At 33.6% G+C, this 19,175-nt stretch overlaps 3 protein-coding genes across 3 annotated transcripts; all 3 read left to right on the forward strand.

Moving 5' to 3' along the window:
- The first annotated feature begins 192 nt into the window (after positions 1-192).
- LOC108206333 (phytanoyl-CoA dioxygenase) lies at positions 193-3,228 on the forward strand. Its single transcript, XM_017376596.2, has 9 exons — positions 193-364; positions 466-590; positions 736-796; positions 919-987; positions 1,159-1,277; positions 1,887-2,034; positions 2,315-2,459; positions 2,554-2,640; positions 2,872-3,228. Exons 1-9 carry the CDS (start codon positions 310-312, stop codon positions 2,912-2,914), a joined length of 852 nt encoding a protein of 283 aa, XP_017232085.1. The 5' UTR covers positions 193-309; the 3' UTR covers positions 2,915-3,228.
- Positions 3,229-4,440: 1,212 nt separating this feature from the next.
- On the forward strand, positions 4,441-13,718 carry LOC108205888 (uncharacterized). Its single transcript, XM_017376008.2, has 7 exons — positions 4,441-5,074; positions 10,839-11,080; positions 11,200-11,322; positions 11,474-11,590; positions 11,682-11,864; positions 12,615-12,756; positions 13,275-13,718. Exons 1-7 carry the CDS (start codon positions 4,708-4,710, stop codon positions 13,445-13,447), a joined length of 1,347 nt encoding a protein of 448 aa, XP_017231497.1. The 5' UTR covers positions 4,441-4,707; the 3' UTR covers positions 13,448-13,718.
- Positions 13,719-16,845: 3,127 nt separating this feature from the next.
- Positions 16,846-18,198, forward strand: LOC108206672 (kirola). The gene is made up of 2 exons (XM_017377052.2): positions 16,846-17,123; positions 17,499-18,198. Exons 1-2 carry the CDS (start codon positions 16,934-16,936, stop codon positions 17,759-17,761), a joined length of 453 nt encoding a protein of 150 aa, XP_017232541.1. The 5' UTR covers positions 16,846-16,933; the 3' UTR covers positions 17,762-18,198.
- The last annotated feature ends 977 nt before the right edge of the window (positions 18,199-19,175 follow it).

The following is a 19,175-nucleotide window of genomic DNA, read 5'->3' on the forward strand; positions in this document are numbered from 1 at the left end:
TTAATTCATCAAAGACATCTATACAATTCATTTTTTCGCATTTGATTTAAAAATAAATATTTAACAGATATTTACCGAATATATATCAATTCATGTTTCAATTTTTTCAGTTACATTTTTTAAACTATAATCTTTTTTCTGAAAATGTTAAGATAAGTCAAATTGCTTGCAATTCAACGCAACCCCGTCAAAAAATAAAATAAAAAATCTAACACCGCCCCGTGCCCACTCTTCTTCCTTATCAAACTCTGCCATTTTATATACACTAGTATCATCTTAAATTCTGGATTCGATCATCTATACAACATAATGGGGATTGGTGGTAATCTTAGCTCCGACCAACTCAGCTTCTTCAACTCTCAGGGTAATATAACTAACCCTCCTTCTGCTGTGTCTTATTTACATATATTCTTGATTTGCTCTGTTAATTAAAATCAACCCCTTTGTTGTTTACAAAACAAACAGGCTATTTAGTGATGGAATCTTTTTCAAGCCCAGAAGAGATAGAGTCCATGAGGAAGCGAATGGAGCAGTTGCTCAATGAATTTGATCCCTCCTCAAGTGCCTCTGTGTTCTCTACCAAGAACCAGGTTCTTTTTTATTAATGGTTATTTTAAAATTGCATCTTTTTTTCAAAGTTATGGACTTTTTATATAATTAGTTGATACCCAGTTGACAATTAGGCTACAAGGGAGGGTTTGGTTTATTATTTGTTTTTCTTGGTTTTTATTTCAGCAACGTACTAGTGATGACTATTTCTATGAAAGTGCTGAAAAGGTTTCGTTTTTCTTTGAAGGTACATGTTATATCTACGTATATACGGTTGGAATTTGCTCATGAACTTTAGCATGTTCTCAATTTATGCGGTTTTAGTTATTATTTATATGATTTGGATTTTGTACTTTCGATCTATGACAGAAAAAGCTTTTGATGATGATGGTAACTTAAAGCAACCTAAGCAATTATCCATTAACAAAGTTGGTCATGGTAAGTAAAGAATATAGCAATATTAGTGTTTTTTAAAAGTTTCTATTTGGATTATGTGTTTCATACTCGGTGTTGTGCAAATGTGAGATGCATATCCGCTCGTATCGTCTATGTAGAAGTATGCCTTTTGTAGGATGTGGCGTTATGATAGCTACTTTTTATGTTTGACAGCTTTACATGAGAATGAACCGGTGTTTAAGAAGGTCTCTTGCTCTAATAAAATGTCAAGCTTGCTGCACTCTTTTGGTTACAAGAGGCCAGTTATTATTCAGTCGATGTATATCTTCAAGGTACTTCTCTAATAAATGCAAATTGTATATCTTATCAACATAACATATTTGACAGCATGAATGTTTTCTCTAGATGCTGGGACCATTCCTGTATAGTAGTATAGGTGAATCTAGTTATAAATAAAATATAAGCATACTAGTTACCTTCTCAATCTAGTGATAACTAAAATATAAGCATAGTAACTACCTTCTCATGATTTGAACTAGAGCAGGTATTTCCTTTGGAATTATGAACAAATAATGTGCAGTTGACTTTCTTTTATATAATTAATGATATCATCACATTATAAGCTTACAGCCTTACACACACACGCCTGCACGGGCGTGCGCGCACAGCCGCTCACATACACACTAATTAACCAACTAACTATATATAATATATATCGATTTCTAATTAGTATTATTCATTGGATTATCTTTGAGTTGCACCTCTAACAAAGATTTTATAGTCCTGTCTCTGCATATTTAGTCTAAACAAGTGTTTAGTATTGCATAACAACCTTGCACCTAAGCTTTAATATATTCCACTTATCCACTATAACTTTTCATTTCTTTTATGAAGTTGCAAAGCTTTGTACAGGTTAATCTAAGATGTTTTATTTATTTCAGCAACCAGGTATTGGGGGTGAAGTAGTACCACATCAGGACAACTCATTTCTTATTACCGAACCAGCGACTTGCACTGGGTTGTGGCTAGCTTTGGAAGATGCTACCATCACAAATGGTTGCCTATGGGCTATTCCTGGATCACACAAAGGTATGTCCTTCCGGCTTTAATTTTTAGGGTTTGGCAAGTGTGTGCCCATGGGCACATGCTAAGTGCTAAATTTGATGTATTTAGCTTATTTTGATTGGTGGAGCTTTTGTATATCAGGGGGGTCCACCATTATTAATAAGTAGTAGCCAATCAAAATGAGTTAAATACATGAAATTTGGTGCTTAGCATGTGCCCATGGGCACACCATAGAAAAACCTTAATTTTTATAGCTGGTTTGTCTAATATTTTGTCTTAAGTGGTCTTCTTCTTTTGCCCTTAGATGGCCTTGTCAGGAAATTTATTAGAGATGAGAACGGGGTTCATTTCGATCGGCCCTCCCCATCCTATGACCAAAAGGATTTCATCCCCATTGAAGTGAAAGCTGGGACCTTGGTGGTTATTCATGGCAATCTTATTCATCAGAGGTTGCTCACTTGTAATTAGCTAATAGTAGATTTGCTTAATGTATGACGTGCTTAGAATATGTGTAGTTTGACATTTGGATTAAATCATCTACAGTTTTGAAAATCAATCCTCAACGTCAAGACATGCTTACAGCCTGCATGTGGTGGATACTGATGGGTGCAAATGGGCTGCAGAAAATTGGTTAGTTTAGTGAAGTTCTCAACATCTTTGCGACATTTCCTGATTTCATGTGTGTTTTTTAGTATGAATATTTGAATGGTTGATCTGTTCGCAAACACACACACACACACACACACACACACACACAGAGAGAGAGAGAGATCAGATAAACACAGGCTTACCGCGTTACCAGTTCTATCATTAAATAATATGCACATATGTTGACTTGTTAAAGGAAAATATTTTTTTCAGGATTAGAAGAAATGTGGATCCGGAACCACTTTATGTTTCTTGATTGCACCTATTTCAGCAGGCAGCGGTCTGTTATATCAAATAAAATCTAAAGTAGCTTAACAACATCACCTGGACTGTGTTTGAGGGCTTCACACGGATAATATAGGTCACAACTCTTGTAAAATTTGTTGCAGTTTTATCTGCTTTAGATTCCTTGTTATAATTGTCGATGCTTTGTGGATGGTTTTTTTTCTTGTAAGATATGTTTTCAAGCTCCTCCCTTATGTGGCTTTACGCAATTGGTTTGAAGTTCATATAACAAGAAACACCTCATTTCCTAATTCCTCAAATAATACTTGGTAGTATTTGTTGTTCCCCCATAATATGTATTAATTTTTACAATATATTTCTGTGTGATGTAGATTCTAGTTTATAGAACTAGCCACTTTGGAGTGTAGTGGTACCCTGCACGACCCCATTTGGGTACTAACTTTCCCCCTCCTGATGCATGCTTGTTAGTTTTTGCCAATCAAGTGCAAACTAAGGGATCCAAGCTCTGAATGCATGGCCTGTCTCCAAAATTCTTGGTTGCTGTGAATCTCAACAAGAATTTTTATATGTTATGAATATTACATTTTACTTGATTGAAACATGATAGTTTCCACTAAAGAAGTGAAACTGCCAAGTGGAAGAGTAGAAAGAACCCGGTTCTGGAGCAGCTTCAAGAACAACAATATTTCACTTGTGAGTCCTTTAGTTAACATTGAGTTATGATCATCTTCAGCCAACCATAACATTTTCTGCTCCTCGTCCTCGCGGTTGGGATCCAGCAAGAAAAGTTCAGGCGTCCAGCGCAGCATTAAGTAACATGCTTGAGTAAAAGTTTTGCAACTTAAAGCTCTAATGAACATTGCTAAACTTTTAGCAGGAGTATGAGTAGAAAGAAGGCTGTTTTCCTTCTCGTTTGAACAGGTAAGACTAATGTTAGCAAATATTTAGCTTTTTGCGACCTTGATTTGAGACCACAAGCCATCCAAAAACAGTTCAAAGCTACTACAGTCGATGCCAAACTATATACAAATCATCCTGTCGACACGACAGAACAGACTTGAGGGGACTAACGTGCTCCACTTGGCCAGTTAACATGCCTCCGTATCACCAAGTATCCACGTTTAACATTTCCTCGGTGTTTTTTTTCCATATTTCTAGCTTAAGAAATATCAGCAATCTGTAAAGTAAATACAATTTTTTTTTTGCTAATTGATTACACGCACACCTGATAGTCGAACTCCTGACCTCCCGTAAGGGGTCTCCGAGCTCAACCACCGCACCTTGTTGGCAGTAAATACAAATTTTTGAAGGAGAGTTAATTGAGGAAGAGTATTATCCCAAGAAGAAAAGGAAAAGAAACAAGAAAAAGCATTGAATTTATTCAAAGAGTAAAGTTCTCTTATTCAAAGAGCCGCTACAAATTAGGACTACTAAACAAAATCGCACCAAAATAAATCAATAAACATGTATTTGACCAAGAAGAGTCAAAGCCCTCTAAACCCGATCGCCAGATTGTCTCCCCATCTTTCACACTTCAAAATCAATAGAAACTAATACAGCCTCGTGATATTTTGTATGTACTGTATGCAATTAGTTCACTCTACAGCTTCGTATCACCATCATATTATCCACGTTTTACATGTCACTTGTGTATGTGTTCTTTGATTTTCCTTATTTAAACTCCAAGAAATATCAAGAGAATATTCACACAGTGGACTCTGCTGAATCTAAAGCTTAAAAGCTTCAATCTTTATTACATTTACTTGAAAAAGCTTGGATCTTTATTACAATTAGCTCAAGATCATGGCTTCAAAGCCCCCAATTGGATCCCCATGGAACCCAAACCCATCAAGATCTTTAAATCCCTCTTCAATTATATACAACCCTTTCTTTATTATTCACACCACCCGGACCCGGTTTGCATCCTTCTCTTGCTGCAGTGAGTCTCCTAATAATGCGCCAAAGAAGTTGAGCAGACCCGAAAAAGACCCGGTTGCAATTGGGGATGATTGTTTGAGAAAAGCCCATTTGAAGTTAGTTCCAGCTAGAAAGAAACAAGCACTTACTTTTAAGTCTTTGTTTGGAAAGAGGGCTTTGTGGAGAAGGATACTCTTTGCTTCCACGAAAGTTAGAAGCATCATTTTGCTTAATGTCATCACTCTCATCTATGGTAATTTTTTTAATATATTTTTTTTGAATTGGGTTAAATATCGAGATGCTCACTAAAGTGAATAAAATGTCTCATTTCACTCATCAAAGTCCACGAGGGCTCACTAAAATCACTCAACTCCATGTATATATCATTCTGTTATCTTAAACTTCATGATATAACAGAGAGTCTGATGTGGCAAGTAAAGTGAAGAATAGAATGATTACGTGGCTTAACCCGTTCTCTGTGTCATATATCACCCATCTATACAGTTTCGTTAACTCTTCTAGCTAATATTACAAATCCATATGTATATGCATTTTTCCAGAAACTTTTCTTTTCTTGTACTGAGATACGTAGATGCTGTCAAGTGAGTGAGTTAAAGACAAATGTAGTATAAAGAAGTCTCAGACTACTCATTAAAATGAATCATCATGAGAGGAGAGTAGCAGCCCAATTTTTACAACAACAAACTTGATATTATGAATGATTAAGCTGTAAGTAATAGTAATAAAAACATAATTTACATGAGTCTTGTCACTGAGCTAACTAGCCTAGCTTCACCTCTTGACATAGTTTATATCGAAAATTTAATTTGCAAGTTGCAACCCAAAATAACTTGGAAACACAACAAGAAGATTGGTAATATGAATCTAGTGGTACAAACCTGAAAGTATCTTAATATTATGAAAAGAAACAATAAAATACTAGACTTACAAAATAAAATGAACTCTTATATCAAAGTTTATAATATTAAACAGGGGAAAACATATTTATGTCATTAGATATAAATTATAGGGCCGGACAAGTTATTGTAAGACAGATCAATCATTTGCAAACTCGACATATCAGTAGAGAATGAACCAAAAATTCTACCAGACAGATGATTGTGTGAAAGATTTAAATTCTCTAAAAACTTCAATTTACCAAAGGTAGAAGGGATGGTGCCTGAAAGTGAATTGCTACTCAGGTCCATGTTTATTTGCAAATGACCCAAATTGCCGAGTTCAGAAGGTATCTTTTCTGAAAAATTGTTCTGCCTTAAGTTCAGGCTCAGTAAGCTCTCACAATTTCCAAGCTCCTTTGGAATGCTTCCTTTCAATTTGTTTGTAGACAAATCAAGTTGGTTGAGCTTTGATAATTTGCCAACATTCTGAGGAATTTCTCCGGTCAAATGATTATTGCTCAAGTTGAGTTTCAACAACAGGACCAAATTTCCTAATTCAGCTGGAATCTCACCTGTCAACTCATTTGAATCCAGTTGCAAAGCTTGCAAATTCTTTAAGTTTCCAAGCTCGACAGGGACCACACCTGAAATTTTGTTTCTTGACATCTCAATGTTTGTAAGATTTTCACATTTTCCCCACTGGGATGTGAGCTCAAACATATTTATGTCATTAGATATAAATTATAGCAAATGGCACTTATTATACAAAATTTATCAAATGGTCCAGGCTATGCAACATTCAATCAAAAATTCCAAGCCATACATAATCATTTAAATTCAATTAAATGGTCCAAGCCATACATAATTAATTATTCATTCTTTCTCACATAATCATTTAGTCTTCTGCAAGATTAAATGGAGTATCAAATACGTTGCTACTGGAGGTTTCACTTGGTAACTTATTGACCCAGGTGGTTTCAGGAGTTGAAACCAAAACTGCACCTTTTGCGGTACCCTTTCTGATCGGCAATTTAGACCTTCTAGCATTCTGATCTCCACATTGTCTATTACCTTCATGTACACTCTGAGCATTTTCACCTTCACTTTGAGCATTTCTAGTTTCTTGATCAACCGACTTTAATGGGCATTTCGTTTTTCTATGGCCAGACTTTCTACAAATGCTACAATGCATAATCCTCCTCTGACTAAATCTTTGAACTTGAGTTGTATCAATTTGACATATCCTTGTTTGTCTGCTAGTTCCACCCTCCCATCCTTCCTTTCTTCTTAACCTCTTTGGCCTGCCCCGTAGCTTTTTAGGAATTACAGGTGGCAACAATTTTTCAGTAGGTTGAACCTCCCAATAATCTTCTCCTTTTAAGGCCTCAAGAGAATAGCTATATGTTGTGAGATATGCATCCCTCTTGTAGTAGTTAGAGACATAATCAACTGGTTGTTCCCTTTTGTCATGAATTGCAGCTATAGCGTGTGAACAAGGAATACCGGTTAAATCAAAAATCCTACAGTCACATGATTTTTTAGATAGATCGACTCTAACAGCTCTTGTGCTTTGCTTAACCTGTATCCATAATCATAAATTAATACTATAACTAAATGAGAAAAGCAGAATCAACAAAGAGTTGAACTTGTTACCAAATATTTACTTTGTCCATCCCAAGCTGCTCTCCACTCCCTTGATAGAGTAACATTTTTATCTAGTCTCTTTTTAATCCTTGGACACACCTGATTTTGGCTACTCAACATTTCATCTCTTTTGTCTCTTATTCTATTCATCAATTTAAAATGAATCTCTTGTAACATGTTTAGCAACGGTAGATACCTGCGGAAGCAAACAAGCAGAAACTCTGGTTTGTATTTTCTTGTAACTTAAACAATTTGTTTTAGCATCTCAATGTAATTTAAGAATTATGTACCTTTCATTTACAATCCATGCGTTGAAGCATTCAGATAGATTATTTTCAACATTGTCAGCATTGGAATGAGTTGAAATGAATGCCTTTGACCACATTTTGGGATCAATCTTTTTCAGAGCTTCATAAGCAGGTTTTGAGATATTTTCTATCTGCTTCATAGCATTTTGGTGTGCTACAGGATGTGTAGCAGTAGCAGCCATCCAAAATGCATTCTTTAGGAGTTGAGAAGGGTATCTGCAAAAATAAAAAAAGACAAACATAAGTAATTATATATGATTATAAATATCCATTAATTAGAATTACTTACTTTTTTCTAAAGTTACTATATATATGCCTGGTACAAAATCTATGTTCAGCATGGGGTAGTTTTTCTTTCATTGCATTTTCTAGACCCTTTTGTTGATCACTGATGATGGTTAGACCTGTGCCATCTCCAAGATCCAAGTCCTCTTTTAAAAGCTCAAGGAACCATCTCCATGAATCTGTGTTTTCGGACTCTACAACTGCATAACAAACCGGAAACATTTGATTGTTTCCGTCTCTTCCGACAGCAGATAACAATTGACCACCAACTACTGTTTTTAAGAAGCACCCATCTAAGCCTAAGACGGGTCTGCATCCATTTTTCCACCCCTCTTTCAAAGCAGCATAACATATATAAATCCTTTGAAATCTATTGACATCATCTTCATTTTGTCTTGTACCACTTATAATGACCCTATTTTGTGGATTGCATAATAAAATTTGATGTCCAAAATCTCTTACTCTTGAATAATGCTCCACCAAAGATTCGTGCACACCCTCTAATGCAGCTTTTCTCAATCTCATAATCTTAATTCTGGGGACTTCAATCTCTAATTCAGTTCGCATTACTTCTATCATTTCTTTTACTCTCCATTGGGGATTTTTCCGTATCCTCTCACCATAAATATTATTGAGGTATCTCACAGTTGCTAGTCTGCTGTTGTACGGTTTTGTACAGAGATGATTATCAAGTAGAGTCTTTATTTCAACAATTTCACTATCCTTTCTTCTACTCGCCCATATCTTAAAAGGGCATCCTTTATCACACTTTACTTGGCATCGTTCTCCATCATTTGTTGCTAAATACACAGCCCTCCTCTCCCTAATCCCGTACTCCCTAACAATGGTCCTAAATTCAGTCATGGATACAAAAGACATCCCCGCTTTCCACTTAATAATCTCATTCTTTTTAAAGTTACTTACACTTACAACCCTCCTTCTTCTCTTCTTATTAATGACAGGAGGCCCAACATAGCCGATTTTAAAGTTTTCATCTTCACTGGAGGATCCAATAGACCTAAGCTCATCGGAATCATATTCAGACTCATCACTCATATTGTTGACGACCATAGCATTATTCATCTCATGCTTAACTAGTTTCTTATTTTGCTTGTTGATTAATAGCTCTTCATCACTTTCAACATCTAAATTTTCATCAACCACATCAAAATCACTATCACTTCCATCAGTTTCACCTTCATCTATATAATTAGGATCATCAAAATCTTTATCACTTCCCAAATTATTTTCATCATCAATTTCATCCGCAAATTCAGGAGAAGAATGATCAACATATAATTCGATCATACCATAAGGACCACACAACTCAATCATATCCCTGATTGTCTTATCATCATAAACAAGTCTCATACCATTTCTAAAACTATGCCCATCGCTTTTAAAATACACCAAACAATTAGAACTGTATTTATATAATTTAGCCCAATCTTCCAAATCTCGAAATGATAGCAAATCAGTATCTATGTCGTTAAGCACTTCTATATTTCCACCAGTATAATAACATTCAGGATGGTCGAGAAACTTACCATGATGGTGAAGTTTGATCTTCACTGTAGACATACCACCACGTTTTTAGTCAATATCTCGTCAATATGATTGCATACAATTAGGGTTTTAGCCCCATTCTAAAACTTGCAGTGATCGAGTTTGCTCGTATGTTTTCAGTTTTTTCTTTTTTTAATTGTCTTTATCTTCTATAGTTTACGTATATGAAGCCATGTAGGATACACGGTGGCATGTCTAGTCACCAGTTTTAGATTTATATCAATTAATCTAACAGTGTAATCTCAATGTTAACGGCTTCCGTTAAATTACAAGAAGTGAGATGCTAGTATGATATATAAAGGCAGTTGAGTGATTATAGTGAGCCCTGGTGGAAATTAGTGAGTTAAATGAGACATTTTATTCACTTTGATGAGTACTTCGATATTTAACCCTTTTTGAATTTAACTGAGTTGGTTTGAATTTGTTGTTGTCAGTTTAGTGGCTTGGTAGTAGTGTATCTTGTTTAATATTTTTTTCCTGTTGCGTAGAATTCAGTGTGTTTCTCTATGTTTTTTAATTATAGAAATTAGTTTAGTGTTACAGTTAGGTACAAGGTACTCTAGCTTACGTAGTTCTTAGATATATAGCTTGTTATATGTGCATGTGTGGTTCTTACTTTAATTCAATCTTGTTAATGGAAAGAGAAATGAAATTCTGTTAAAATACACTTCATAGACAAGCTGCATACGCATAATTGATCACATTGATCAGATGTATGCTTTCAGATTTAAGTGTTTGACGTATGATTGATGTATATGATATACAAATCAAGATACACAAGGTATTAATGTGTCCAAATCAAGATGGATGAAGATGGATTTTAGTTGCCTGACAGGCTAAACCACACCTAAGTAACTTAAGAAGATGAGGAAAGTACGATTTGGTCTTATATTATGAGGGAAGAGATTATTGTGACGTTAAGGTTTTTGTTCAATATCAGCAGAAAGATTACAAGGGCTAGCTTGGTACTATCACACAATTACTACTCTGATTTGATAAAAATAAAATTGTATTTCATCTTTATTTGATGTGCATACTAATTCAACTTTTCGGAAGATTTATGGCATGATTGGAATAACTCCAGTCTTAAGATTGGGGGTTCGTGGATGAAGATGTTGATATTGTTACAAGTTTTGGGTTTTAGACCACATATTTGCTTAATTGCATTATAAAATAGATTCTGCTTTTCTAGCTTTACTTGGAGTTTTTTGCTTGTAGATAATTATTGATTTAATATCTGGTACTTTTTATGGTTATAGGCTTATAGCTTTGCACAAATTATAAAACTGAAATATCTTTTACTTTTATCTTGTAGCTAGTGACATACCAGTTCTCAAAGAGGTTGAAGCAATCATTGACCCTGCCACCTTCACTGTTGTCAGATTTACGCTTTCAGCCATTCCCTTCATCCCATTTGTGTTACGAGCAAGATGTGATGTTCAGACCCGAAATGCTGGGGTAGAGTTGGGATTCTGGGTCAGTTTAGGCTATCTTGCACAAACACTTGGACTTCTTACATCTGATGCTGGACGTGCATCCTTTCTTTCTATGTTTACAGTAAGCAACTAGATGTTTACGGAAAGTTATTTTCTAGTGGAAATATTTCTATGCTACTCATCGCTGAAAGTAGTTTCGGTTAGTGTACATCAAGCTCTAGATTGGTTTACTGTCTCCAGGTAATTGTAGTTCCGTTGCTTGATGGTATATTAGGAGCAGTAGTTCCTGCTCATACATGGTTTGGAGCGCTCATGTCTCTTACAGGTGTTGGCTTGCTGGAATCCAGTGGATCGCCTCCAACAGTAAGTAGTTTTTTGTACTTGATGTTTTACATGACAAATGACAATCGCAAGAACCATATATATGTATAAGTTGTCATGATAAAATCCTTACTTTTGTGATCAATATATGTGTGCTTGCTTGCACTCAGAATCCAGTTACTTGCTTTTTCAGGTTGGAGATCTATTAAACTTTTTAAGTGCAGTGTTTTTTGGAGTCCATATGCTTCGAACTGAGCATATCTCTAGACGCACTGACAAACAAAACTTTTTACCACTCCTTGGTTATGAGGTGAGAGTTCACACAACTGAAATAAGTTTCTTCATTATATTTAGCATGAGATAACCTAATCCTCGGATCTTGATCATCATATAAAAAACAGGTGTGTGTTGTTGCTGTATTTTCAATTTTGTGGTATATTTTTGGTGGCTGGGTTTCTGGTGGTGAAATAATAAATCCGTCATCCTGGACATGGGCTGAGTTCTGTAATTGGATGGTTATGTTTCCATGGGTACCTGCTCTGTATACTGGAGTATTGTCTACTGGGATATGCTTGTGGGTGGAGGTACAAATTTTTATGCATCTTTCATTAGGCACGTCTTGGATTCTGAACTTAAATTTTTGCTTAGGAAATGTCTTTTCCTTAAATATCCCAGAATGAGAATTACAACAAGGGGCCAATTTGGTTTGTGGTATTTGTTGTTCACGGGAATTGGGATACTCCTATCTGTTAGAGAATCTCCAACCCTACAAAACCGTTAGCTAAAAGTCGACATGGCATGCCAAAAATAAAATCTATAGCTAATATGTATAAATTCCATCACTCACATGGTACAAAGCCCTTGTTTATAATTATAGCCAACCTCTTGATGTTGGCTATATTTGCCCAACCTCTAGAGACTTGTAACAAGATTTCACATCATCTAGTACCATATTAAAATAATATATTCTATTTATAACAACTTGAAATAATGATAGCATATAATTATTAAAATATAGCCTATCAATATAATCACTCCCATCGGAGTACAATTTCTTACAGATTCGACTACATAATGTCTTACATGTCCAATTTAGCTAACCAGTTTTAACCAACACCGTTGGAGATGCCATTTGTTTTGTAGAAGGAGATGTTTCAATAGTTCTCCCCCAAAATAAATTAGAAAGTGATTTAGTAGTCCAAGGATTATTTTAATGGATTGAATATGAAAAAATCAGAAGCAATTCTAATTCTTGCACGGACGTGGTCCAAGAGTTATCATATTTAGTCAAAACAAATAGGCTAAGATATGGTTATGTAATAATTTATTTACAGATGACTGCAATGTGTGACGTGTCTGCTACGGAAGCTGCAATTATATATGGTTTGGAGCCAGTATGGGGTGCTGGCTTTGCATGGTTTCTTCTTGGTGAACGTTGGGGCGTCTCTGGCTGGATTGGCGCTGCTCTGGTGCTAGGTAATTTGGAAAGAATGATAAATATATATATATATATATACAAATCTAAGAAGAGGTTAATGCTGACTTCTTTGAAATAATTCTGATACCTAATATTCATCATATATTATTGTCCTCGACATTTTTCCTGCCAAAATTAGTGCAAGAAACAACATTTTGAGTCAATACCTTTATCGGATCATATGCTCAATCGAGATCTGTCTAAGCTAAAAGCTGTTTTACACTTAACTATCAAATCTGGTTTAAGTTTTACTACATCTTGGTGATATTACCAAAAAGAGGCTCGATTTGTTGTCACCTTATGTATATATGTATAGTCTGGAAAATCTAATTGTATGCCATACATTGCCTAATATATAAGAACTGAATCTGCTGGTGTTTGGGGGTGCAAACCAAAGTTATATATAAGTTCCCGTATATTGTGATTTCGTGTGGCACACCAGTTTTGGGGATATTGTTTTCTATCTCAAACATTCGTGCAAATATATTCTCGACTGACTAGTGTTTTTCCCCCACAGGTGGAAGTTTGATGGTGCAGATACTCGGGGCTTCCTCTGCTAGTTTATCAGAAAAGAACAAGGTGATCGGCAAGATAGCAGATCCCATGGTGATATTCGAGAAACAGAGCAATCTTTCTGCATCCCCCATTGTTGTTAGCTCCAGGAAGAACACACTGAATAAAAAGCTCTGAAGATAAAGAAAACTCATACCCGTTCCCAAAAGCCACACCACAGTATACTTGTATTTAGATAGCTCAACCATAATTACTTTCTTTTTCTTGAATTAGTGAACAAATCATCAGATAACGACCCTTATATGTTGTACATAGTAAAATGTATATGGTGTAGGTATTACATCCATTTAGGATTCACTACAGGAGCCTTGTATTATACACATGTAAACATCTACTAGCAATTAAAATATGCCAGAAATGATATAGGAGTATAGAAATTTATTTTTTTAATCAATATAAATTCGTGATAGAGCCTGCAACTGTGCAAGTTGTATTTTTAAACTTGTGAAGAGTATACTTTAAACGAGATGAGAAAAACGAGAAATCTCAACTTGTTTTAAACAATGGTTCGAACCTGATTAATTACAAATTAAAGGGGATAAATATCAAGTTGGTGACTCGTTTCGTCTAAATGTATCAATTGAGTGACTGATTTCCAAATTGACTCAAATTAGACACTCATTAGAAAAATTTGTATAAAAAATATTACTCTATTGTTAGTCGAAATTTTAAAAATATTATATATTGAGTTTCACATATTTTTTATGAATGGTATTACATCCAAATGAAAGATTCCGAATCCTACTATTTTTGCTAATATTTTTAGATTTTTAAAATTTTATCAACTATTTATTTTTAATTTTTTGATTGTTTTATTTGATTTAAATAAAAATAAATAGGAGATGAATTTTTAAAAATCTAAAAATATTATCTAAAATACTAGAACTCTGAATCTTTCATTTAGATGTAATACCATTCACAAAAAATGTGCGAAACTCCATATATAGTACTTTCAAAATTTCGACTAACGAAATAGTGATATTTTTGATACAAATTTTTCTAATGAGTGGCTCATTTGAGTCAATTTAGGAATCTGTCACTCAATTGATACATTTGGACGAAACGAGTCACCAACTGATATTTATCCCCAAATTAAAGGTACATAACTACTCACTTATATTTTATGCCCGAAATCAGTAAGAAAGTCTCGATCAAATCCGGATACGATCTGTTTGTCGGAAGATAGACGTGTTACTCAAATTTTCCTGTAACTAATCGCAGTCTATCAAGACTCGCATACTTGGTAAATGCTCGAAAATAAAGGTATCTATACTATACTATACTATAATAAGCCAACATGGGTATAATACTAAAAACACTATTGTTAAAGAGTTTCAAATACTAAAAACACTCATAGCAATATATTATCATATAATATTTCATTAAAAAAATTATAATGATGTTATAAATAAAATTATAATTATACAATTTTGAATATATTTTTTTAACAAGAACCTTCATATAATTATTTTTTAACTTTAACGTGTTCTATTTCAATATAAACACGAACCATTACATAACTCTTTCTAACTCTAATCTTAAAAGTTATTGTTGTAAAAAAAAAATCAAGATTACGAAATTATGTTTGAAATTCGATTAATTAGATTACTGAATCTTTCAAAGGTATTACACGATCGGTTATGTTTGGAAAAGATTTGAATTTTCTGATTTTTTTTATTTTTAAATCTACGTGTACTAAATTCGAATTAAATGTACTTGTCTATGTGTGTGTGTGTGTATATTCAGTTGAATAATATTATTTAACCTAAAATTCAATTTATTAATACTAAAATACTATTAAAATGATGTTATAATTTAAATTATAAATAATAAATTACGAACTATATACCCGCCCGTGCTTTGCACGGGTTATAGGCTAGTATTTCTTTATACAATACACCTGTTTTTGTTTTTATGCAATATATTTCTTTCTCCCGTGACAGACATGTGCGGCGAAAATAGAGATGTCGTAAATTTATATATCGGTGTATACATTTATATTGAAATTTAACTAAAAAATTATTTATACATAATAGAAGTGTTGTTAATTATTTTTTGTAATATACAAGTATGTATTCATAATGAATTTTAAATTTTGAATGTACTTCCTATTTATAACGTAATTTTTTGTTTATGTTATTTTAAAAAAATTAATTTTATATTAAAATAAAATTAGAAGCTCTGATTTAAAATTTCACATAACATCATCGATATTTTCGTCCCGCCTGACAATAAATTAGGCAATTATCAATGGTAGTCGTGTTTATTATCAGAAATCAGAACTCATCTTATAGACCGAAGACATAGGAACTCTTCTTTTCGCTTGTAATGATTAACTTAGTCCATGAAAAATTTGTTGTAATATTTATAATAATATTATGAGAATCAGTTTTAAATATTGTCATATCATTTAAAAAAAGTTAAATTGACATTAAATTTGAGATATCAAATACTATTAATATCAAATTTAAGGACACGGCTAGAAGTTAAGTGACAAGTCACATGTCTGACAAAAATAAAAATTATAATTTACATGGCACACTTCACAACAGATAAAAATATTAAACCAATCTCTTCAGAGAAACAACATAACAGTTAACCAGACATAGCATGATTTCAAAATTTAAAATTAAAATAAAAATACCAAAAAAAGTTCCTATTGTAATACGTCGACAAGAAAACGAGAGAGTGCATTTTTTGTCGTGCATCACGCGGTGCATGTATTTCATCCTTCATTTTCTTTTCAATTATCTATGGGGGATCCACTTAATGGCCGTGATATGAATAAAAATTACTATAAAATTGTTTTGGGTGAAGAGTAGATAGATAATTGATGCATTGATTGCGATCAGCAGTTACATGCTTGCGTGCTTCCTTGTAAATTAATTATCTATCGTTATCTCTACGAGATTGCATTATGCATATGATACACCTGCGGATAAACTTAATTCAGATTTGGATTAGCTGGTTGTACGTCTTAAAGTAAAGAAATCTCATTTATTTTGTATATTTGATTATAGAATTAATTAACATTACAATATATTAAATTTATACCCACAATATGTATCAGAAGTATATGCAGAATTGGAGCACAGTCTCTCTGTCTCTCAGCAAAGTTAGAATGGATTCCTAAAGTGAATAAGTAGTTTTAAAGATCTGGGCAAAAATTTGGCCTGAGATTTCATTCATGAATCAAACTGTTTAGCAGTCATAATTTTTTATTATTTTTGTTCATAATTTTTGTCAGTCATAATGATTCTATGGTTTCATTTTAAGGATTAATTCTCTCAACTCTATATAATTAATATGAAAGATAAGAAAGTAGATAATATGATAATTTTTACTACTCAATGGACGGAGGGAGTATGTGTTATGAATTATAGCTAGCTACTTAGCTGTGGACTTTGGTGAATTATTGTATTTTGAATTTATTTTATACGTTTGTGGGACAGTAGCGGGATCTGTATATGTCAACTGCAGATCTGATTTCTACTATAAATAAGTCAAGTAGCCGAGCCAGTTATTCGCATCACTTGTTTAAATTCAGTAACATAAACCAGTTGATCAATCTGCTCAGCTCGCTGTAACATTATTAACGAAAAGATGAGTAGTCTAAGTGGGAAGCTGGTGAGTTCAATTGAGATCAACTCCTGCTCAGATGTATTTCATGACATCTTTCGACACAGGCCACACCAGATCTCAGAGATGAGTCCTACTAAAATCAAGGCCTGCGATCTCCATGAAGGTGACTGGGGAACTGTTGGTTCCGTCATCTTTTGGAACTACACCCATGGTTAGTTTATGTTCCTTATAAATCACTATGGAGGTGTTTGGCAGCTACTTTTAAGACGGGTTTCTCGGTTTATAAGTTAGAAACACTTATTCGTATTGTTTATGTAAAAACTGAAGAAGGTAAAAACTAATACTAGCTTAGGTTTCATGACTTCTACTTCTTTCCCAAACACTTTAATCACTTATAAGTGTTAACTTGTTTGTAACTTCTCCTTCATTTTTTCACATTAAGCAAGAATCATTTACTTTAAGCTCACCCAAACGGCCCCCACATATCGTCATTTGTACTTGTATACATGCTGACATGCACATATGTACTTGTTAAATAACCAAAAATATATGTTTGTTTGGTAATGATAAAAATGCACGTGCACAGATGGAAAGGAGAAGGTTGCTAAAGAGATAATAGAATCAATTGATGAGGAGAAGAAGTCTGTGAAGTTCAAGGTTGTAGAAGGAGATCTGTTGGAGCTGTACAAGAGCTTTTCGCTTACCTGTCATGTGGATACCGACGGGGAAAAGAATTTGGTGACCTGGACTCTGGAATACGAGAAGCTGAATGAGAGCGTGGAGGATCCGCACACATTGATGGAGTTTTGCCTCCATGTCACCAAAGATATTGAGGCTCACCACGCCTGACAAGTAAGAAATATCACGTGATATCGTTATGCAGTGTGATCGCTGTAATGCGGTGTGGGCAGAATATGAATAATGGTGTGGTTTCTTTAAGAGTATGCATCTATTTCTTCCATTTGAGTGTAAGTTGCATGTACTACAATAAGGCCTTCATTACCCACTAGGGTATTCTATTTGGTTGAGATCGTGACCGCAAAGAGTTTTCATCACAAAAGATCATAGGTTCGATTTCATTTTGGAAGCACGGATGTAAGGGGACTGTCATGTTTGGTGGGTACGAGTGTGCTAGCAGTTCTCCAGATTAGTCAAGATGCGCGAAAGTTGTCAAACACCGGATTATATAAAAAAATAAAAATTGATAAGCCTGCATTGTAGCTGTTAGTAAATGTGTGATTTTCAGTGTACTCTGAATATATGCAAGAGTGATTTTTCGTATTGTACACAGTAAACGTGTTTACAAGTTTTAACTATTCAAGTCCAGCAAACGTCAATCAGCAAAAATCACTGGTTATTGCTTTTCAGTTTTCACAGGGTTGAACAGTTAATAATCAAATTAGCAGTTGGTCGGTACTCACCCGGTTTCAAATTTCTAAGCTCCTATTTCTTCTGTTATAAGAGTCGACCAATGTAACTAGGTTTCTAATCATTATTTTTTCACTTTTCAGATTTTCATTGCCTCATTAATTAAACTAGCTTCTTAACCCGTGCAAAGCACGGTTGCTTTAAATTATTTTTTTAATATATGTTATATTTTTTGTTCATCTTTTTTAAATTGAGATTATTTATATTGTAAAAATAATTTAAAATTTATTTGTATTTTAAGTCATATTATATGTCTATATGTAAACATAAACTCACTATAATGATATTTATTAAATTATAAATACAAAAAATATACACTATTTAAAATTTTATTATATAATTAAATTATCACCCACCTAAAATTTCTCATTATTTTTTCTTGCTAAGTGCTCATTATTGTTGTATTAGATATATTATAGAATTTGGCAAAATTCGGTTAAAATCAATGACTAATTGGGAAAAAAATGGATTAATTTGTTGAAAATTACAAAATTTGTGGGAAAAATTTAAAAATTTAAAAATTATTATATATATTTATTATTTTTACATATATAAAATAAAATTAATTCTGAATAATGTATTCATCATTCTGATTAATCACCAATTTTTTGATTTTCGTTTTTTATAACATTGGATATTTATTTATATATTATTAAATCATAAATATCAATATATTACACATATATGTATTGGAATTTTAATTATGAAGTAATTTAATGCATATTAATGATTAGACATTAATGTCTAATAAATACGTTTGTAATAAAAGTCAATAATGACCTTCAAATATATAAATATATGTATAATGAGTGAGGGGTAGACTCGTCATTTTGAA

Source organism: Daucus carota, chromosome 2, assembly GCF_001625215.2.
Source record: "Daucus carota subsp. sativus chromosome 2, DH1 v3.0, whole genome shotgun sequence".
Classification (NCBI taxonomy): Eukaryota; Viridiplantae; Streptophyta; class Magnoliopsida; order Apiales; family Apiaceae; genus Daucus; species Daucus carota.